Source organism: Staurois parvus, unplaced genomic scaffold, assembly GCF_062004578.1.
Source record: "Staurois parvus isolate SC_StPar_1 unplaced genomic scaffold, SC_StPar_1.0 ptg000344l, whole genome shotgun sequence".
In the NCBI taxonomy this organism is placed as follows: Eukaryota; Metazoa; Chordata; class Amphibia; order Anura; family Ranidae; genus Staurois; species Staurois parvus.
The window spans coordinates 2592846-2616413 of NW_028318140.1; the positions used below are offsets into that span (position 1 = coordinate 2592846).

General features: G+C 39.9%; 1 protein-coding gene across 1 annotated transcript in view; it reads right to left on the minus strand.

Annotated features, from left to right (window-relative positions):
* Positions 1 to 567: 567 nt before the first annotated feature.
* TNIP3 (TNFAIP3 interacting protein 3) overlaps positions 568 to 23568 on the minus strand; it is a 54163-nt gene continuing 31162 nt past the window's right edge. The window contains exons 6-9 of the mRNA XM_089684309.1: positions 20451 to 20564; positions 15879 to 16004; positions 5480 to 5599; positions 568 to 998 (exon numbers count right to left, since the gene is read on the minus strand). Coding sequence (XP_089540435.1) covers positions 861 to 998; positions 5480 to 5599; positions 15879 to 16004; positions 20451 to 20564 — 498 coding nt within the window. The 3' untranslated portion in view covers positions 568 to 860. The remainder of the gene's footprint in view (positions 999 to 5479; positions 5600 to 15878; positions 16005 to 20450; positions 20565 to 23568) is intronic.

The following is a 23568-nucleotide window of genomic DNA, read 5'->3' on the forward strand; positions in this document are numbered from 1 at the left end:
TTGTCCTCCAGATGTAGTGCCCTCTTGTCCTCTGTGATGACCCAAAGGGAATAGCTCAACACCAAGTTCTCTATATGGACCACTAATGTATGTATACTGTACATGTTGATCATATCCCTCCTTAATCTCCTCTTCTCAAGAGAGAATAATTCAGTTCAGCTAATCTTTCCTCATGTCTCTTATCAGTTTGGTTGCCCTTCTCTGCACTTTCTCCATTTCTCCGATATCCTTTTTGTGAACTGGTGCCCAAAACTGAACTGCATATTCCAGATGAGATCTTATTAATGATTTGTACAGGGGTAAAATGATATCTGTCTCTCTGGAGTCTATACCTTTTTTAATACAAGAGAGGATTTTATTCGCTTTGGAAATGCCATGCATGCCATTATTAAACTTAGTATCTACTATGTAAACCCCCAGATCCTTCTCCACCATTGACTTTCACAGTTGTACTCTCCCTAGTATGCATGGTGCATGCATATTTTTAACCCCCAAGTGCATAACACTACACTTATTATCATGGAAATCCTAAAAGCATTATCAGCTGCGATCTGGAATTAAGACACATTGTCAATAGGAAAAATATTTATTTTAATATACAGTATTTCATCTAACACAAATTTGAAGAAGGGAGCAGTGTACTGAAACCTAATAGAAGCATGTTGCAATGGCAATATTTCAGACATCACTGAATCTGATTGAGCATTCACACAGAAATCTTGTCTTGGCACTCAGCTTGAACAGTTTTAGCAGATTAACTGATATTGCTTCTGCCTAACAAAAGCAGGAAGGGATCTATAATAACATTTGTTAAAATTTTAAAATGTGAATAGTTGACCTGGGAGTTTGGTTCTTTTTCTTTACACTTTCTTTACTTTATTGTTTGTTTGAATCTGAAGTCTTAAATGCTGGTTAGTTTGCTGTAGTTCTTCTTTCTCTTTACGTAGCTTCTCTTTGTCAGCTCTTTCTTGTTTGAAATCTTCTTCATATATCTTGAGCTGGAAAAAAGTGAAATATGCCATCAGTATACTTCTCAACTTTATAAAGCTAAAAATTGGGACATGCTAAGCCCTTTCTGAATCTGACCACCCCCACCTACATTTGACCATAATTGGTTGTCCTGCACTTTTTTTGCAGGCTCCACCCTATTCTGACCCTAATTTTAGGTAGAGCTGCATTATTCACAAGGCTCTCTAGGCAGGAGCTTTGAACCTGACAAATGTGTAGGGAGCCCAGGTACAACTTGTATTCTCCTAAGGGAGGACCAGCAGGTCATCTGTGCAAATTATACACCCATAGGCACATGGTGTCTGATGCAATTGATGCATGCAGATTCTTTGTGCCGTATGCAATGCCTTTTAATATCAGTTGAGGTGATGGGGGGGGGGGGGGGGGAGCGAAGCTTTTGCCTTGCCTATGGCCTCATTCTTTCTTAATTTATCTTTGAATTCCCATACAATCACCACATTTGGTATGCCATAGGGTTGATTTGCTAAAAGCAAATAGACTGTTCACTTTGCAAGGGAATTTGCCGGAGAACTTAGTGAATGAGGTGAAGCTGTCCTTCATCATCTAATCACGTGCAAGCAAAAATCTTTTTTGTTTAATTTCTTTGAACTTAATTGGGTATTCTTTGCAAAGTGAAAATTTGCCACATTCACTAAGCTCTGCACAAAATGCCATAACAAAGCACAACTCGCCTTGCAAAGTGAACAGCCAGTTTGCCTTTAGTAAATCAACCATTATGTGTCTAAAGTATTTATCCTTGTGCAGCACACATATTCTGTAGAAAACAATTAATTGAAAAGAATTGAGATCTAGCACAGATCTTACCAATTTATTTTTTGAAGGTATGTTTGGAAGAGTGGTTGGATCACAAGGATATTTCATATCCCATAAGTCCACTAAGGTGTGTTTTTTAAATGTTTTCACACAAGATTCACATTAAATTCACACATTTTCTAATTGGATTTATATATATAAAAAAGTGTGAATCTTAGGTCAAAGTTGTATGAATTGCGTGAAAATAGACCATTAAATACCATAATTGTTTTCTTTACTGTATCCCTGCCTCTTCTATCTTAGTAGCTTATGCACAGCACAGTATACAGTATCCAGTATGTTCATCTGTTATATCACATATTGAAGACATAACAAAGAAAATGTTTACATGTAGAAGAATGTAAAAGAGGTAAAGTGTTACTAAACCCACAACAGTAAAATCAGCCTGTATATGCAGTAAAGCGTGCTTGTTATACTTGTTATACTCACTGTGGAACTCTCTGTGGAACCTAAGGGGTTAATCCTCTGCATTGTGTAAAAAGGCCATTTGATCCTAATTCCTCTGTTCCTCCCCTTTTTTTAAGCAACCACCTCTTATCTCCTGATAGGACAGATTGAACCATAGGCATTTTGTACATGATCAGTGTGGTGTGTATTGCTCCAGAGGGTTTTTTTTTTCTTGGGAGAGTGAGCAGTGGTGATTGGCCCTGTGCTGATCACATGCAGACAGAGGTCAGGAGTTTTGCATTCTCCTAGAGCAGAAAGAAAACTCCTCCTACAAGCTTTAGCTAGTGTTTGGCGGAACACTGATAGAAGTCACAAGACTTCTTTTGAGAAAAGGTATTTAGCAGTTTATATTTACTAAACACGGGAGGCGACATACAGTGCCATGTCCAATTTTGGATTCACGTCTGTATATGTATTGTTCTGTCTGCTTTTTTCTAATAAAAATCTTTTGAGGAAAAAAAAAAAATATTTACTAAAATAATTGCATTTCCATGTTCTATGTACTGTGGAAGACCAGATATAGTGAATGCAGGATCCTGGATTTAGTAACACTTTAAAGGTTTCAGGCATTGTTAGTTCTCTGTTTAAACACCTAATTCACATTTTTCATTGGATGAATAACACAAAACGTTTGCATTAATAATGACGTGTCTTCTTCCTGCACCAAGTAGAGGATTTTGGTAAGCTGTAAAATTGAATTTAAAATGCAATCCACAGCTGTTAAATACCCAAACAGTGACATATTTAGTCTGGCTGAAAAGACAAAAGTCCATCCAGTTCAACCATTAAACTGCAAATTTCAACCAATTTAGTAGGAATCGGATGAAATTCGAGCAGTGTATGGTCACGTTTAGGTTAAGGTAGGTTCTCTAACCCTAGACAGGGCTTATACCTAAAAGAACAGCCCAGGATCAAGCCAATAAAAATTTCTGGTTGTATCCAGGATGGGAGGATATTTGCAGGAATTTGGCTCCACTCTGAAGCGAGTTTCTGTGCACTGAGGAGAGGAGGGATGTACTGTGTTAGTTCACCATTTATTTTTTTCTGAACAGGTCAACTTGCACTTTAAAGTGTTGCAAACTTCATCCATGGAGTCCCACATGCCCCACTGCTGAGCTAATCCCTCACAATAAATATACAGTATATATTCTGTCAATAGTGAACTGCTTATAAATCCACTATACTGTGCACACATGAAACAGGCTACAGTTCACTGTATATTAGATATTCCAAAATAATGTAAGAATGTAGCACCAGAATATACTGCAAAAACAGGCATCCCTGGTCTTTTCTCTAGTTCACTGGAGACACCTGAAACTGTCATTTCCTTCATTTCCTTGTCCTAAATGTACTACACAGCTGTAGTTTGTTGATTTACAAAGATTAAAAGAGATTTTTCTGATGTTGCATTCTTTCATCATTTTGGAATATGTGCTCCCTGCACAATGAAACGTACACATTTTCCTTGTAATCACTGCCAGATCTCCCTGACTTCCCATTGTTATTATATTTTTGCAAGGAAAGTGTTATACTATGGTAACATAGACAGTAATAGGAAAGTGATATTGACCACATTTTTACTTTCCTAATATTTTTTCTGATTTTTCACTGTATGCAGTGCTTACATACAGCATGCTATGTGTATTGAATGTTGTGGCTATGCTTGAATTTACGAAACAAGGAAGAGTTAATACTGCATTTAGACTGCTGCTTAGCTTCCCTAGGATAGGGGTATATTGAATCCACTCAATTCCTATCTGGTTCCAGCTGTGCTCAGCTCAGCTCTAAGGGTACCAGAGATAGGCAAGGCTGGGGGAAGACATCAACCAGAATAAGACCTTCAGTAAATAACATGGGGTGTACATTATATAGCTACCATGTTCAGACCAGCAATCACATGATTAAGCAGAGAAATGTCTTCTTGTGTGAACTTTTTTGCAGCTCTGAGATGTCTGGTAAGAAAATGCCAAGAGCCACAAAGGTAGTTTATGCTGGGAGTTGTATCCACACACTTTAGAAATACCCACTTTTCACCATGTCCACTATGGTGAGGTCCCATGGCACACTTTGCACATGGTGCACTTTATTTAGCCAACAGCAGAAATCTACCCAAATCATGAAAGTGCTAGTTGGCTGGGTATATCTCCAAGGCCAAAAGTTCCTCCCTTGGATGGTACCCAAAGTATCCCTCATTCACAGTAGTTAGGATTTTTGTTTTTGTTTTGGTAGTGTTGGACAAAACATCCATGTTCAAGTGTACAGTGCACTGTAGAAGGTACAATAAAAGCAGCAGATAGAAATGCTCCAGGCCCTGTTCACACGACACTGTGCTTTAGATTGCCCAGGTACCTGAACCACTTATCAAGACATCAGGAAGTAAAGCAGCTTTTACAAAGCAGAAGTTGCACAAAGAAAGTGAAGGGGGCAGGTTTCTCACTTGAAATCAGTGGGGTTTGTTTAAAGTATGCACATTGCTTGTGCTAATATAAATTTTAATAAATAGTTAATATATGTGAACAGCCAGGATTTGGTGGCACCCTACAAGTTTTACATTGTAACCTTTGTTGTGATCGGCAATAAAAGTTAATGTTGCTGAGGCATTGGTAATATAAACAGCATGGGTAATGTGGAATATATGAACTAGATCGAATAAAAATACTTCCTGGAAATCTGTTGGTGACTACTAAAACTGGACTTTATTATTCCCTAAAAATTATAATGGTGAGGGCCGTTTAGCACAAAGGGGCATTTTATGACATCAGTAATTTTCCATTCTGAAAGCTAAATGTTATTTTTCTAAGGATTCTTGTACAAAACTAAATTTTAGCTTTTTACACCTTTATTTTAGAAAATTATTCTGTTTGCTGTTAAATATTACTTTTTTTCCATATTCCTTAGGATGGCTATTTCTGAGTACACCCTTGCACAACAGATGATTTCTTTCCATAAACAGTATGCTCACATACATTAATAAACATATATAATGCATACCTAAAAAAGCTTAACATCTGATGAGGTTTCATAGGTCTAAAAATCTTGGCAATATTTTAGCGTTTATCATTTTTTAATGCAAATCATTGATACAGAGAGAGTAAATAAATTATTTTGCAAAGTGTAGGAATGCTCTAGATCAGTTTCGTAGGGCACATGAGTCAAAACTGAATTCATTTGTGTACGAAAACTGATTCACCTGCTGCAAAAGAGCTGCAATTTCTGCTCTCAAATCTTCATAATCCAAGTCTCTTGCTGGAATTTTTATTCTTGTCTGTGCTTTATCTTCCCTGGTTTTCTGAGTGGCTTTCACAAGGTTCTGAAAGGAAACAACTCATGAACATAGAGCAGTATAAAACAAAGGCTGATATTAAAACAAATATAAAACAACTGTGGTATGAATAGCTGACATAGTAATTTATAGTATAGACTCAATGTATAGTAGACTCTGCGATAGAGTTATAAAGGCCACTCATTTTACCTTTTTCTGAATCCCATTTAATCACCTCTGGAATAACCCACAGCTCCTTTGTGAGTGAGTACGAAGGTACTTCTTGAAGTCTGTGTTGTATAATGTTCTTTCCAAGGCAGGTTTGAAGCAGATGGATGAATATGAGAAATTTTCAAATATTAACAATTTTCTATGTGTGATGACAAGGCAACAAGAAGGGTGAACCAGCATTACTTGACGGTGTCTTCCAGTGTCACAGTATTATAGAAAAAAGGGCTGGACTGGTGCAGTACAGCAATGTCTGGGAAAAACACTGAACTACTCAATAGGAGAGCTAATGCCCGGCCTACACCTACAGTATAGCAAGGACATTATTTAACTTTAGTCAGAGCTGTACAGCTTCTTTTTATCCACAGACACCTGCTACCTGCATAGGCAATTTTTTTTGGTAAAGTTATGGCTGAAATGTATTTTTAAATTATGAGAATATGGGAGAAGAGGCCTTGACACCAATATATTGACTTTAAAGTATATTTCCACTTTTGTAGGCAAATTGGGATAACACCTACTTTATATTTCATTTGTTTCATGTTCTCATTCACATAGCATAACAATATTTAAAAAATCGCCACTTACCATTTTATATGCTCTTTTCTTGAAACTCCAGCACTAAAACAATCCTACTTAGTTGTATTTATTTATGGGGACAGGGGCTATGAAGATGTGTTTGCCATAATTAACTCTGTCTACTGTGCTAGCAGAGTTTTATTATCAGTTGTACACTAGATTTGAGCACTGTCTGTCCTAGCAAAGGGTTAAATATTTAGAAGCTGGGTTTCTTGCATTGATTGTTAATGAAATGAAACTAAGCCTGTCCTAGGATCTTCTATTGGGACAGATCACTGAATTTGTTGCATAAATGCTTGCAGTTAGCTATGACACCCTCTGCTAAAAAGCATCTAAAAGGTAAGAAATATAACAAAATAATTAGGTGTGCTGTATGAATGGGAACACCTAACAAACATATAGCTGGTTTTCCTCAACCTTAACTGCAAACGTGAAATACATTTTAAAACCTATATACAACATAACTATGCCAACTACCATTTTTAAGCTGAGTGAAAAACATTTTTAAAATAAATTCTTTATTTTTATTTTGCAAAGAGAAATGACAGACTGATTATACACCTTAGTAATTCAGAACAATCCAGAGAGATATAAATTGCTCTTCAGTTCATTCGTACATGAGAATGTGCATAATCATAGAGCTACTTGTATGATGAAAAATACAAAGGAAAAACAGTGAGTGCCTATCAGACTAGAGACATTACATCTATCCGTAAGCTGTAAGACAACAAGCAACGAAACATCTGAATAAGTTGGGAACACAATTTAACATCTTCTCAGATGTTGAGGTAGTATGTGAAGAACATCCCATTATCAGAACTTGAAACCTGGCATCCAACTCAGAATGCACCCATTAGCTAACATTGAGGTCTGAACAGGAAGAATGCCGGATATACTTCAGCATGTAGGCTGAACAACCAGATGGGCATATATGGGCACGTATTTTCCATGGAGACTAGAGGAAAAGAATTGAGTGGAAATAGAAGAAGAGAAAAAGGAGAGCAGGAAAAAAAACAGCTAGGAAGGGAAAAATGGTAGGGTATGCTGTTGAGAGGAGAGTGCACCTATGGCCAAGTGAAGCACATTTTGACTTCTTTGGAAAGATGTTATTTTTTTGGCCAAAACTGAAATAGGACATACAAGAGCCACATTTTAAATGGGAGAGAATTCCAGAGAAAAGACAAGATTCGGGAGAGCTCCTGAGGGCAAGAGTATGAAACTAGTAGAAATGTATAAAGGGACCAGGCTAGAGAGACAAATTAGTGAAAGGTGAAACTTTAACTTTATCTATAACTATATGAAATTTTAATCTATTGTAGTTCCAAATTGACACCAAATCCTACTCTCACTACCCAGGTAGGGAAAAGCATTCAGAAGATGTTTCTTCTCCCACCTGCAAATATACCTGCTTACAGCTAGCTTGTATAAGGATTTAGTATTTTTCTAAATCCCTTTTTTTAAATGTTTGAGGAATCTGTAGGTGTGAGGCTGGAAATGCGCACCAAAGAGACACAACGTGCTATTTGCTTTTCCAAATGCTGCCTAGCAAGTTCCAGCAGGCTGTGCTGAAAAAGCAACAGTTTGTATTATGAAAATTTAACAATGCAGTCACTCACCAGGATTTGGTGGACTGGTGATGTGTGCTAGGGAGTTGTTAAATATTTAGCACGATTTTTGCCACATGGACTTTCCTAGAAGGATGTGTTGGTAGCTGTTTTGAGTTCTCCTGGGCTTTTACCTTAGGAGAATATACAGTGCAGGAGTCTCCCCGATTTGGAGGCTTCTGAAGACGCTAACCTGCTGAAAGCAGAGTAAGTGCAAATACCACTAGATGTAGTAATTGACTGACTAAAGGAGAAAATACCACAAGAACCTTCTCAGCTCTCCTGCCTTACAAGTCAATAACCAAAAAAACACTAGAACCTTAATCTCTAAGAAGACTAGGTCAAAAGGTAAAAAGTCAGTTTATGTATACCAAAAGGACTGGCTTCCATTTTGCTGAGGGACCCTGGAGAACAACCACATTGGAGATTGAATGTGCTTGAGGCGATTACAATCGTAATGTAAGCTATCAGTCAACTAAAGGTCAGTTCTTATTGAGGTCTGTACTAATAGTGCAACATCTGACAGGTTAGCACAGCTGTTTCCATGAACATTTTATAGAGAACACTTTATAGTTTTGCAGTTGACTGTCTTAAGCATTGCAATTTACCAATCAAAAAATACCTAGAATTGTTGTCAGATGCACCATAGAAACTTTTACTTTTTTTTAGGAAACTTAAAAAATAAGCAGAGATCTGTTTCCAATTTTTTTTTTCAATTCACAAAATACCTAATTTATGGCAGAACTCTACAGCTTTGGTGGTTTCCATTCGTTTTTGAAAATGGAAAACTTTAAATATAGTGTAAATACGCCATAGAATGCACACAATCCCATAATGCTGGGTTGTCTTCAGGAATATCACTTTTATGACCAAATTACAGGAATTGCATGCTACAAGAGCAGAACTCTGAATGCTCATCCAACACTACATCCTACATAAAATCTGTGGTTTTCCAATTTAGAAATTTAATACCACAATATCGTACTTAGCGGATGTTTGAGGATTGTTGTAATAGTGAAGATCTAGTTTCCATACTAATTTTAAAATTTATACATACTCAGTTATACATATGTGGAGAATACAGTTTGTGGGATTTATTGGCAGTGACATAGTGTATACTTTGTTTAACCATATTGGGTCTTTTGGAAGAAACCATTTATTAACACAAAGTATGAGAATGAACAGATATTTATCTTGCCATTTTTTGTCAAAACTGTATAATGACTAGAACTCATTACTACGGACATGCATACATGGGCAGACGTCTTGCACAGAATTAAGAGCAGTGGAATCTAGCTATGTCTTACTGATGCAACCCCACAACAATGTTTGTCCTCTAATTGGCCAGCAAGTGAATGTGCAGTAACAGCAGTTACTTGCTGATTGTTGGGTTTGAGATCTTTAGAATAGACCAGAGAAAGCAGCTGCTATACACCTAGAATCAAACTCTTCTGTCCTAGCCATTTTGGTTTTGTGTGTAATGATACAGAGTAAGCAAACCATCTTGTTGAGCCTCTTTTTGTGACTTCTGTGGCTCTAATGGCTGATCTTGTTAGTGTGATGCTAAGTTTAGCCATTTGACTGATGTAGGAGGTAGAGGAAGTGGCACAAGAAATGATAATCCAGCTCCCCTTTTGCATAGAGTTTGCCTGGCAAGACAGAAATCATAGTTATCCCTTAAAACAACGCTGCATTAGAATAAAATCAGTGGCCACTTACATATTTTCAAAATGAAAATGAGATGAAAGTATAACTCCAAACAAAATACATTTTCTAAACTTAAATAAGTAGCCCTGTTGGGTTTTACTGGAGGACATCTCCTCACTTTCAAGAAGTGTCTACAGACAAGTGGAAATGATGAAGGTTATAGTATTACCCCACTAGATTAATACATTTTTTTTTTTTGCAGTTGATTGCCTGTCAGAGAGATTTCCCCTTATCTTTAACCACCTTCCGCCCACCCTATAGTACAATGATGGGCGCAAGGTGGTTCTCTCGTTCTGATAGGACGTCCTACCATTCTCACTGCACATGCGTGGCTCAGGGAGCACGGTGATCGCCGGTCCGCTGTGTCACAGCTGATCACATGTAAACACAGAAATGCCGGTTATCTGCATTTCTCTCCTCTCGAGCTGTCACGCTGACAGCTCGAGAGGAGAGCCGGTAATCGGCTTTCTGCGGAGGGGACATGTACACTGATCATCAGGGCACTGATGATCAGTGTGCCCTGATGATCAGTGTGGCCCCAGAAGTGCCACCTGTCAGTGCTCATCAGTGCCAGTGCCCATCAGTGACACGTGCCCATCAGTGCCACATATCACTGCATACCAGTGCACATCAATGCCACATATCAGTGCCCATCTGAGCTGCTTTTCAATGTCACCCATCAGTGCCAGTCAGTGCCACCTATCAATGCCAATCAGTGCCACATATCAGTGCTGCCAGTCAGTGCCACCTATCAGTGCCAGTCAGTGTCGCCTATCAGTGCCAGTCAGTGCCGCCTATCAGTGCCAGTCAGTGCCGCCTAACAGTGCCAGTCAGTGCTGTCTAACAGTGTCAGTCAGTGCCGCCTATCAGTGCTGCCTATCAGTGCCATATATCAGTGTCATGTATCAGTGCTGCCTTTCAGTGCCCATCAGTGATGCCTGTCAATGCCCATCAGTGCAACCTACCAGTGTCCATCAGTGCAGCCTATAAGTGCCCATCACTGCAGCCTCATTAGCTCACATCAGTGAAGGAGAAAAATCACTTATTTACAAAATTGTATAACAAAAACTAAGAAAAAACTTTTTTTTTTCAAAATTTTCAGTGGTTTTTGGTTTGTTTAAGAAAAAATAAAATCCCAGAGGTGATTAAATACCACCAAAAGAAAGCTCTATCTGTCACAAAAAAATGATAAAAATTTCATATGGGTACAATGTTGCATGACCGCGCAATTGTCATTCAAAGTGTGACAGCGCTGAAAGCTGGAAATTGGCCTGGGCAGGAAGGGGGTATAAGTGCCCTGTAGGCTAGCGGTTAAACTGAAGAAACTTGTCACTTGGAGAGGAAGTGCATGTAAATGTCCCTAACAGGTAAATAGGAATAAAACCAGATAGAGCTTCAAAATATTCCCCACTCTCCAAAACTCCCCCCAAAAAAAATTCTCTTTAAAGTATAGTAAAAACTTGTGTTGGATATAGGACATGTTGTATAGTACACCTAGGCTTAAAGCGGAACTTTACCTATAACAACTTGATAAAAAATAATGTTCTTTAGCAAGGAACAAACATTCTGCATTAAGGCTCCATGCACACTGGCTGTTTTAATAACGCTGGTAACGTTAGCTGTGTTTTTTCAGTGTTTTTTAGCATTTTTATATTAGCATTTAGCAGCGTTTTAACACTTTTTTTCACGTTTGCGTTTTTTTAGAGTCCAAAAATGCTGGTTTTGCCGTGATTTTCCGCATTTTACTGTGTTTCGATGTGTTTTTCAGCTTTAGAGCGTTTTTACAGCTAAAAAACTCCTCTAGAAACCCACTAGTCCTAGGTGTTTTTTCCTGCCAAAAAAACATTGATTACAGTCTATGTGTGTGCATGGACACATAGGATCACATGCTGGGGAGTTTACTGGCTGTAGAAAAAAACGTCAAATACCAAAAACAGCAGCTGTAAAAATGTTCAGTGTGCATGAGGACTACTAAATGGGCTACTAAAATGAGTGCGTGCTGTAAATTGTCTCCAGCATTGTTCATGTTTCTTCTTGCTGGAGGCTGTCATTTTGTTGAAGCCCAGAGCCTCTGAGCAGCATAAGTCTTTAGTCTGTAAGCAGATCAGCCTCTGCATTTTTGGTACTGTGCCGAAAAATAGAGAGCAACTAAGCATGTGCAGAGCAGGGTGAGAAAGAGGAGTTATTTACTGCATGGTGCAAAATCTGGTGCAGCTCTGCATAGAAGCCAATGAGTTTCCAGGTTTTATTGCCAAAGCTTGACTGAACAAGCTGAAGATTTGTAGATATTATCGTTAATTTGCATAGTAAGGGCAAGCAGTATCCATGCCATTTGTATTCTAACTGACTGTAACGCCAAACTGTTTATCATTTTCTTTCTTTTCACTAAAAAAAAATGTAAAATGGATCAGAATATTATATGTAGCACTACCCCTGTAGGAGCTGCTTGACTATTGCCTGAGTATTCCCCACTACTATGCTGACAGCCAGGCACAAGGCATTTTTCTGCAGCCAGGTGGCTACACTTTTAGCTCCTTGGAGTCAAAGACTAGTCTAGGGGTGTTGGTTAGTAGTTTTAGAGGAACTTGGATAGGGTTAGGGGGTTGCAGTTGGATACACTAAAACAAAACTATGCACAACTTGAGGACACTAGTTGTCCTAAGATGGAGCCTTAGGTGAAGTCCCTTGCTGGGAGCCAGGGGCAGACTGACAACTCATGAGGCCCCCGGGCAATAGGGGATCATGGGGATCCTGTGTCCTTGCCCAAACTCAAAAAAGCTTATGAAAAAGGTACCAGGGGCATCTCATGGGGCCCCCTACTGACCCCGGGCCCTCGGGCAGCGCCCAAGTTTCAAAATGGTCAGTCCACCCCTGCTGGGAGCAGATAGTAAACTTTTCCTGAAGCTTGAGCAAATTCCCTTGCAGTAAGTGGCAGGTAGACATGGCTTTTTGGATCACTAGCCAGTGATCTCTTTAGCTAGGCCCTTTAGCTCACTAGAGGACAGCAGAGGGGGGTTACCAGGACTAGTCCCTGAGATCCCACAGATGTCTGTACTCACAGGCCTTTAACCACTTGCCTACCAGGCACTTATACCCGCTTCCTTACCAAGCCAATTTTCAGGTTTCAGCGCTGTTGCACTTTGAATGACAGTTGCGCGGTCATGCAAGATTGTACCCATATGATATTTTTAGCATTTTTTTCACATAAATAGAGCTTTCTTTTGGTGGTATTTAATCGTCGCTGGGTGTTTTACTTCTTGTGCTATGAACAAAAAAAGTGCAATAAATTAAAAAAACAAAACAAAAAAGTTTCTTTGTTTCTATTATATTTCTACGTGGTAAAAGGCCGCTGTGATTGGCCTTTTACCACATCACAGGATCAGCTTTGTCTGTAGGACGCGCAGGGGGCGCGCAGGAGAGCGTGTTCTGGAAGGACGCTATATGAAGCCCTCCCAGAACTGGCTGGCCGCAGTGCAGCCATCATTCGGCTATCTGCGGTCGGCAACTGGTTAAAGAGCAACCTGCAGCCTCTCTTAGTGTTACCAGACAGATCTTCAGCGAACTCCCTCTCAGTCAGCTAAGGAGAACCAGGGCCACTCTTTAGTTCCATTTTCAGGCCCTCAGGTTGCTCACCTGAGGCCTCTTGGCAGCAGTTGCCAGCGGAAACAGGCCTGCCTCAACCCTGGCTTGATGCAATCTACTCTGGGATGGACCCTGAGCCCATGTGCTCCCAAAATATAAATAACAGCTTCCAGCATGCAGTGGGACCACCCTCCTCTGTAATTGGCCAGAGCTGTATTCATATTTATGTTGTTCATTTGTCTAGCTCCCACCTATGTTCTGGAAAGCTCTAGTGGTTTCCAAATGGCAGGAGGAGTTCTAGGCAAACGTAAACAGCACCACAGCACCAGGAACAGTCCTGACTAATAGATTGCAGCAGGCAGAATGCCAAGGATCAATTTACCTATTAGCTCCCCTGTTAGGCAGAAGAGCAAACTACATTAATCTAGCTATATACTGTACATTCTAGCACCTACTGTATACTAGGAGGGTGCTACACATAAGAAAAGCTAAATAGCCTGAACTTTAAATTGCTGTTTTGAGGATATGTGTATTTACTGGGGAATGTGGGATGCCACCATAATCAGGGAGAAATTATACCTGCATGTTTACTAATGCTAGTCAAAGAAGGATAGGTATGACAGGTGTGAAGTATGCACCTTAAGAAACCAGCTGTTTTTGCAACTCCCATATCTCCATTCTGAAAGGTTTCCTTTAAATATCTGCTAGCACTTTGCAAACTAGATTTTTTAGAAGGAATAAAGTTGGTACAGTTAAATAAAACTGTTTTGGTTTCTTATCCATTTTTGTAAAAAGTTTCCTTTTTCATTTTCTTTTGTAATGCATTGTTTTATCTTTTGTACCGCTTGCTATCTTTAGTTGCCATGTTAAACCGTAGAGAAGCACAATAGAAAATAGCTCAGCTTTGCAAAACTGCAGATTATACATAATGAAGGAAGTGTATAGGGATTATTGTTTCAAGCAAGTACAGAGTGTTTCCTGAGGAAGTCTTTGTGGTTTACTGATAGATTTTGGTTGACACCGCCTACCATGTTTGGGGATTTCTTTTTTAATTTTAGAAAAGCTGTGTGCTACTATTAACTAGCTTCCTCTGTACACTATTTTTACACATATTATGTCTCTTCTGTGTACAAATACAGAACAAACAGGGCATTTCTTCTGCTATGTGTATTTGTTTGCAGATCTGCCAAAGTCATGTAAACTCACATAACATATTACATTTAATGGATGCCATAGCTAATAAAATAACAAGATTTTATTCAAAATGAATGTATATAGGAGATAAAACATTTAGACTAGCAATGAACAGGATGTACCACAAGATGTTTCAGCATCCCTTAAATCAGTCACTGCTTCCCCCAAAATAGCACTAGAGCCCTTGTCTCCCACCTTGGTAATTGGGGAATATGTCATATGGAGAACTGAAGGTTGTTCCTATACATATACCAACATTCATAATATTAGTATAAAACCCAACCCTAAAATCCCACTGCAGGTGGTAAAGTGGCTAGTTACAAGGTACCATGCATAAAAACTAAAAGGAAAGTAATGATAGAGGCTTTGACCATAAATTATTTTCACTAGTCTTTAAAGTGGTTCTAAAGGCTCAAGGTGTTTTACCTTCAGGCATTCTATGTCAATCACAGCCAGTGAGCCAATGAGAAGAGAGAGGGGGCAGGGCTGAGCTGCAGCTCCACATGTGAATGGATACACGGAGCAGTGGGTGCCTCCATAGCAGGCTGCTTGCTGTGGAGGCACCCGACAGGAGGGAGGGACCAGGAGCTCCGGCGGGAACCCGAGAAGAGATGGATTTGGGCTGCTTTGTGCAAAACCATAGACATGTTTGTTTGTTTTTTTTTTTTAAATAAGCCTTTAGAATTACTTTAAAGTGTATTTAAATAAACAAAATTAACATACTCCAAGCCAGCCTTTCCCAACCACAGTTCTGTGGAACCTTAAGGTTGGTAGTTGTTACTTGAGCAAAGAGCAATGTCTGTCTCTCTGTGATCACTGGCACCAATCATCTTTTTAGCAGTCTGTAAGGTGGCATTCTTCCCACCGACCTCCAATATAAGGGGGTCCTTCTTCCACTGGCCACCCATGTAAGGAACCACCAAACTGATGGCCAATGTAAGAAGACACTTTTTCACTGACTAAGGGGCATTTCTCCAATGTAAGGCAGCAATGTAAGGGGTCATTTATTTAATATAAGGGGTCATTTCTCCAAAGTTGGGGTCATTTCTACACTGAACAGTAACGTCATTGGGCATTACAATTTTATTTTTATTTTCTGGCCATTATTATTACTAATTTAATTTCCTGAAAATAATGTGGAGTGTTTGCAAAATGATCTGCTTTGGGTGTCCAGTACATATGCTACATTCTTTAATTTGTTATTAAATTTCCCGAGACATGAAACTTATTTTTAGGGTTCCTTTATGTTAAAAAGGTTGACAAAATCTGCTCATAGCTATTGCCTTCCACATTTACAGTATAAGATCACATACCTGAATGTACAAATAAAATAACTACAAAAGTAGTATAAGTGGTAATGATCTACAGGTATGTACCATATTCTTGAGTGTATGTCAGCTGTTTAAGGTTCAGCCATGTCACAGCATTATTACCTTGTTAAGATGGTCTCTTTCATCCTTGTAGTACTCTTTTCTTTTGTAAAGAATATAGTTTTGTTTCCTCAACATCCAGTTTTCCTTCTTAATGGTTTGTATTTCCAGAGTAAGCAAATCTTGGGACTGGTAGATAAATAAAAATAGATCTTTTTTACCTGTCAGCTTTAAAATACATTCCTTTTCTTCATTTTTGTCATTTGGTTGATCTGGATGCACATTTTTACCTAAATAACTATAATTACATGAAAGCCTGTCATATTTCAGTGTGTTTTTCTTTTCACTGTTTCACATAATTGATCGTTCTTCATAATACAGACTCTTAAAGAAGTATGAGACATAAAAAAACAAACATCCACATTGCCCTCCAAGTTCCACACCAGCTCGAAGACCGAGAACTGTGCAATCACATGACTACTGATCGCTCAGCTCTAGGCCTGATCCAGTCAGAAAATGGTGACTGTAAGTCAGGGGAGGACTGACAACTCATGGGGCCCCCGGGCAATAGGGGATCATGGGGCCCCTGTGTCCTTGCCCACACTCAAAGCACACCCAAAAAAGGCTATAAAAAAGGTACCAGGGGCATTTCATGGGGCCCCCTACTGACCCCGGGCCCTCGGGCAGTGCCCAAGTACTCGAATGGTCAGTCCGCCCTTGCTGTAAATCACCTCTCTGCTCCTTTCCTCCAGTGCTCAATGAAGTGTTGGACTGGGGAGGGGGCACCAGGGTCAGCTATGCAATCAAAGGTTGAGCCATCTGTCAATCAAGCAGTTGGGTGAATCCCAACAATATTGTCACGATCCTTCCAGAGCCTGGCACTTCTCTACCCTGTCAACTAATAGTGGGCAATAGCCTGATATTAGCTCACTTTGGTTTCAGGATTACAGAAATAATCTTACTTCTGTGACTCCTGTGGCTTTGGCCATTTTTCTTTTTTAAGCTAGCCATATATGGATCTACTTTTGTCTGATTCCTGCTATTTCCCTGTCAACACCACCTGGCTGGACAAAGGTCAGCTTTTCAATTGACTTGTCAACAGAGCCATGCAGAAAATTCTCAACTGAAAAGTGCTTACATTCACTGAGATACAGGCACTGATCGAGTGTTATGAGAGCCACAGATGCCAGCTGCAGAAAACAATAGTCACCACATTAGATTCAGTACATGACCTCATGGGGCAGAACAAGAGGTATTTTAATGTGTATAGCCAGCTTTAGAGTGGTATGCAGGGTTCTCTTAGTAAATAGAATGACTTGTTAAGGAAACATGCAATTGAAAGGCTACATGAATTACAAAGCATGGTCTAAGTAGAGTGGGGAAGGAATGGTGCCACTGTTATTTATTTATTTATTTATTACAGGTACCTATACAGCACTGTCAATTTACGCAGCAGTTTACATACTGTATATATTGTACATTCATATCAATCCCTGTCATCAAGGAGCTTACTGTTAGGTTTTTATTGCTATTTATGTCCACGTTGTAAAAAAAATTCCCCTTATTTTCTGTCATGTCTCTGAGGTAGATACCACACTCTGTTCCATGCATACACTTACACTGTTATCTGCCATCTTGATTAATGGTTTCTGGATTGGCTTGCGACATGTGCGCCACCTATCAGTAATAGGTTTTAGACTAATAGAGTTTTCTTTAATGAACACCCTCTGTTTTTTTTAACTATATGAAACAATATAAAAAAAGAAGACATGATATTCTGACTAGCTATCACATTTCTTGAGACCCTAAATTGTTTAGTAAAGTGCAGGGGTCAGGACTATGTGATGCACAGAACAGCTTGCAGATTTCAGTGGTCAAGGGTTAATACCACCTTATGATGGTAAGTGCCTCTTTATATGCTGGTGGTCAGTAATGTTTTTCCCCATTGGTAGTCGGTGTGCCCCCTTTATGGTCAATATGTCCTGTGTACCCCTTGGTATTGAGTGTCCCTGCCCTTGCCATTCAGTGTGCCTCCCTTTCATTGGTGGTCAATGTACCCCTTGAATGGTCAATATGCCCTGTGTACCCCTTACTGCTCAGTGTACCTCCCTTTTTATTGGTAGTCAGCGAGAGTAGTGTTACTTATATTAAAGTGGTACTTTCATGGATTCAATGTATTAACGTGAATGTAACCTTTGTTTTTCTTTAGCATAAAAAACATGTCTTACATACCTGCTCTGTACAAAGGTTTTGCACAGAGCAGCCCCATTCTTCCATTTCTGGGGTCCCCCGCCAGTGCTCCTGGCTCCTCTTCCTGCCCAATATAGCAATCTGCTTGCTAGGGGGGCAGTTGTGTGAGCTCACACCTGAGCTGGCTTTGTATGCCCATAGACACACAGAGCAAGGCTTGGCCCAGCCCTGCTCCCTCCTAAGTGGCTGTGATTGGCAGCAGCAGGAATCAATGGCTCCCACTGCTCTCCTTGAACCCATGAGGAGGAAAAGAGCCGATACGGCTGCTGCTCTTGTGCAGGGCTCAGGTAAGTATAGGGGGGTGGCTACACTTAGAAGGTTTTTTTTTACCTTAATGCAGAGAATGCATTCAAGTAAAAACCCTTCAGCCTTTAGACCCATTTAACATAAAAAATATCAGATCCTTCAAGCATCACCGCTTAAACACTTACCGGAGTCTTCTCTCATTCCAGTGCTGTCCTGTCTGCAACAGCTCTTCGTCCCTCTGCTTGATCTCACAGGCTTTGCTGAGAGCAGTGGAAGACATAGATTCCTGCTCCTTTCACCTGCAGGTGGCAGGGCCAAGCCACGCTCTGTGTGTCTATGGACAGCACTCGGAGGAGCAGAGAGCGCCAGTGCAGGACCCCAGAAGAGGAGGTTCAGGGCAGCTCTGTGCAGTACTATTGTACAGAGCAGGAAAGTATGTCATGTTTTTTATTGCAGAAAAAAAAACATTTGCAACTGCTCTAAGTGAAGAATCAATCAATGACAGAGAAGAATGATGTAAAAACTCACTAATCCTGCATAGTCTACAAGATTTAATTTGGTATGTTTAAATGGAGAAGGGCATGGAGTATGGATGGCAGAGCTTGGTTAAAACCAACAGTTGTGGTTTGAAAAAAATGAAAAACCTTATCAAGCTGTTTATAATTTTAATGCATATTTCTCTGTACACCATCTTACATACCAGTAAGGCCTCATGCACACAGGATGTTTTGCCAAATCTCCTAGAAGCCTTTCCTCCTGGCAGTAGTGTTTTGGTAGAAAAAAACACTTGATGGTGTTTAGGTATGTTTAGGCCTTTTTTTTGTGACCATTGAAATAATTTAAAGCTCAAGCGCCAAACTCATCTAATGTTTATGCATGTTTAGATGTGTTTGCACATGTTTACAAAGCATTTTTTCTACCAAAAGGCTGCTGCACCGGTATGCACTGACAGCAAAGGTTTCTTCTGTCTCTAAACTCCCCTGCTTCTAAACTTCTCTAAACACCTATGTTTGCATGGACACATAGGCTAACTTGCAGTGGCTCTGAGGAAGAGACAAGTCCTCGAAACGTGTCAGCCTATTGGATGTCTACATTCCCCATTATGGACTGTTACTCAGCGCGGTGTTGACCCAGCTGTTGTTTTATGATGTGCCTTGACTTTATTGTCGTTTGTGAGTACAGCACCTATTTTATTTCTTATTAAACATTTTTTATGGTAATGCACTAGGCTTGTGCGCCCTCTCTTTGTTCTTTCCTCATTAACTTGCAGAGGTGTTTGGAGCAGGGCCAGCTGTTCCACTAGGCAAACTAGGCAGCTGCTTAGGACGCACTGCAACCTAGGGGAGCCTGGGCGCAGCACAGGCCGGCGCTCTCTCTGTGTGAGGCATGTCATGAATGATCCTTCCGCTGAGGGGAGGGGCGACAGAGGGGGAGGAAGAAAGGACAGAGGAAGATGCCGGATGTCTGGGGCCAGTGTAGCAGCTGAGCTGCTGCTCCTTCCAGTGTTCCTCTCAGACACAGTGCCTTATTACAAGCCAACTGGCAGCTGCTGATCACTGTGGATCACTGTGGAGTTTGAAACCTTCTCTTCCCATTCATCAGCGGAGGTGGAGCTGCACCTGCGGAGGAAGGTACTGTCTGACTCTGATGTCTCTGTGTGAGCGTGAGCCGGCCAGCCATCCATGACACGTGCAATGTGTCAGTGTGTATCGACATCATCACGATCCCACAGCCTTCTCTTCTAGTGCCTGCTGGGCTTGCTGATCTGTGTCAGTGTTTGTGGTGGTGAGTTGTGTCGGATCTGTCACTGTGTGGGATCACTCAGTTCAGGTGTTCTCTGTGTGTGTGGGCTGCCTGCTGTCACAGCTTTTTATCTCCCCCCATTGCCTAAAGAATTCCAGCCTGGGATCTGTCAGAGCTATATAATGGCACTTATTTTTGCAAATTAAAAGAAATTTGGTAGTTTCATGTTTTGTTGATTTAATACTTTCTACTGTTTTTATTTTTATTTTTTGGCGCAAGTAGCTAAATAGTCTAGCATGGTTTGGAGGCAGAAAAAAAATTGCCAGGCACCCCTAGGAGCAGCTGAAAAAAAGTTTCTAATGTATATGCTATTTCAGTAAAAAAGCTAAAAAATACCTGTAGGGTATGCTGATATTTCCAGTAATGTTGGCTCTCATCTTTCTTTGGATCCTTGTATTCTTCTCCAGTGCTGCATTCACACAATGATAGTTTCAATCTCAATTCTGCAAGCTAAATCAATAACATTGTAAATAAATACCGGTTAGTGACAGATACTTTGACTCCCTAGTGATTTCTTCTTCAGAATATATTGAGAAAGGCCTTCCGAGACAGGCATTAAGAGTTCCAGTTCTTAGCAATATTCTGAATGTCAACACTGCAAGAAGGGTGTTGAATCTCCACAGTGGGAACACAGACTGCAGGATCTAACATTTACTCATTTTAGCAAAAATGAAAAAACATTTTAGAGCCTCTTAAATCAATCTAAACAATAATAAAATATGTGGGTATTCCTTCACACTACTGTCATAGTTGCCAACTGTCCCGATCTGTACTGGACACTAACGGATTTCGAAATCCTGTCCCAACCCAACCTTGTCCCAGAAAGCAAGGCTGGTCATGGACTAGACATTCAAAGCTCAGATGCTCCCACCGCCGGGTGGGGTCATCAACACAGGACCATGTTGGGCACAGATCCCTCCCCCTACCTCCTTCCCCTCAATAAACTATCAGAGCACTGTGAGCACTCTAGGTAGTCCATTGATTATTCCTGTCATTGTGTAACTGCCTGCCCATATGAGGTACGAGCAGACAGCTTACACAGACAGTCTGCAGGAGTCCTGCATTGCACAGACAGTCTGCAGGAGTCCTGCATTGCATCCTTGATCTGTTGATTAAGGGCACAGTGCTTTACACACTCCAAATAAAAAAAAGAAATAAATGCACTTTTTTTTTTCCTGCAAAATAATGTGGATTTATGTTTTTTTTTAAAGGTGAACTTATCCTTTAAAAAGATGTGAGCTACAAGCAGGTGAACTAGAAAAATAGTGAACTGGCTTTTAACAGATGAAAACTTCCTGGAAAAAACATTCACATAACTATACAAAATAGTAAAAATATCTTTATATCATTAACATATAAATATAATGTAAATTAAATTTTGTGCACTGACAGTAACACTTGTTATTTTAAAAGAACTGATCAAACTGGAAAAAGTAATTGTTTTTATTTTATTTTTCAAATATGTTTGCTTTAACCTCCCTAGCGGTATGATTATGTCCATATTTCTGTGCTCAAAGCAGTACATTTTTTTGCATTGAAATATGTTTTTTTTTTATTGTAGGCCTGTAATTTTTAGGAATAACTCACTGAAGTCTGTCCGAACAAGAGCCTAGTAAAAATCCTGGGTAGGATAAAACTTGAAACACTAAATCATAAATTATAATTTAATAAATAATCATAAAAAATAATAATATAATAATAATAAATAAAATAAATAATTCAATAATATAATCAAACCAAAAATACAGAAATTTGAAATATAGCGCCAAGTTCGCACATCACTGAGCAAAGTCGCAAAATCGTTTGTCAGTGTCTGATGACGAATTTCCCTACGAATAATTATCACTCAATTCTGCAAGTCGTTCTGATTTACTATGGCTGTTCTCTAGCTGGTCTAAAACTGCTTTTGACCTAAAGGGACACTTTTTGCACACCATGGACGTTTCTCAGTTTCCAGGCAGAAAGAACAGTAAAAATGCAGGCAGGGCACAGGACAAAGCACTAGGGACAAAATGTATGTGAAATGGTTTGATACAGTAATGTTTTACTATGTGATTTTAGTGAATGTCACTTTTTGTCATTTTCAAATTTCCCGCCGTTCCGTCCCCCGTACGTCCCGGATTACATTGCTGGGAACACTGCAGGAGGGACATCGCGGGAGCGCAGGACAAGGTAAGTGATCGTGGGATCACGGAGCAACGCTGCATGGTAAGCCCGAGTGTAGCTCGGGGTTACCGCTTGTGGTACTGAAACTTTACCCCGAGCTACACTCGGGAATACTGCCAGGGAGGTTAAAGTGGTTTTAAACACTTACATATACCCAGTAAAGAGACTGGCTTCAGATGATACACAGAGATGAAACAAATCCTTCTACATAAGTTGTACTTGTCTATCTGCAGTCTTCCCTTTTCTACATCCGTACAGACTTATTCAAGATTGTCTGAGAGCTCAAAAAAACAGGGGCGGAGAGCCGCAGGTACACTCTGCAGAGTTCAGTGAAGAGAGCTGATTGGAGGGAAGTGACACACTCCAATCCACACAGCTCACGGGGACAGAGCTGAAGCTGTCAATCTGCTGGATGTCCCTCCCCTGTCACCTTTTTTTTCTTGGTCTCAAATTATTAGAATTGATTCATGCTGATAGCTGAGGAATGAAGCAGCAGACAGAAATTACACTTAGAGCTGATTCACTCATGTGCAATGCGGACTGAAGCTCAGGTTCCACAGCTAATTGATACAGTAGTTCTTCACAGGTTCTAATCAGGTTTACATCAGGTTCAGGACAGGATTAGCTCAGGATCTTATCTTGTTCACGCATGTCTGGTTTAGAAACCGTTCCCATAGAAGTCAATAGCCTGTAATCCGCAACTGAACTGAACCACACTGCTCAGAAATCGTACAGGACTCTTTTTTTTTAAACCGCACTGACTCTGCTCTAAATCTGCACCGCTGTGTACCAGTCATATGTGAACAAGCACCATAGGAAACAATGTTTTTTCACATGTCATGCAGATTGGATGCGGTTCAAACTGCATCCAATCCGCATATATGTGAATGGGCACTCAGTGCTCTTAATCGAAAGTACACACTAATGAGGGTGTAAGAAATCAAATCAAATTTATGATTGGGCAATTATATTGATGGCAAGCTTGCAAAATATTTGGTTTTTATGATTAATCATAATTAATATTAATATGTTTGAATGGACGCCTTAAGCCAATAGTATTACAATTCTTCAGATATAGCTGAGACTGAAAAATATGAATAAGTTAAGCTGAGACCAGCTAAACCAGCTGAAGACTATATTTAGGCATAGCTGGTTAGAAGTCTCTAGTAAAATGTCAAGGGTATTAGCAGTACTCATTATAGACTTACTATTACATTATGTATTTTAATAGTATCTGTGTGTATTTAGTATACATTTCTAATATTGATACATATATAGATTAGTGATT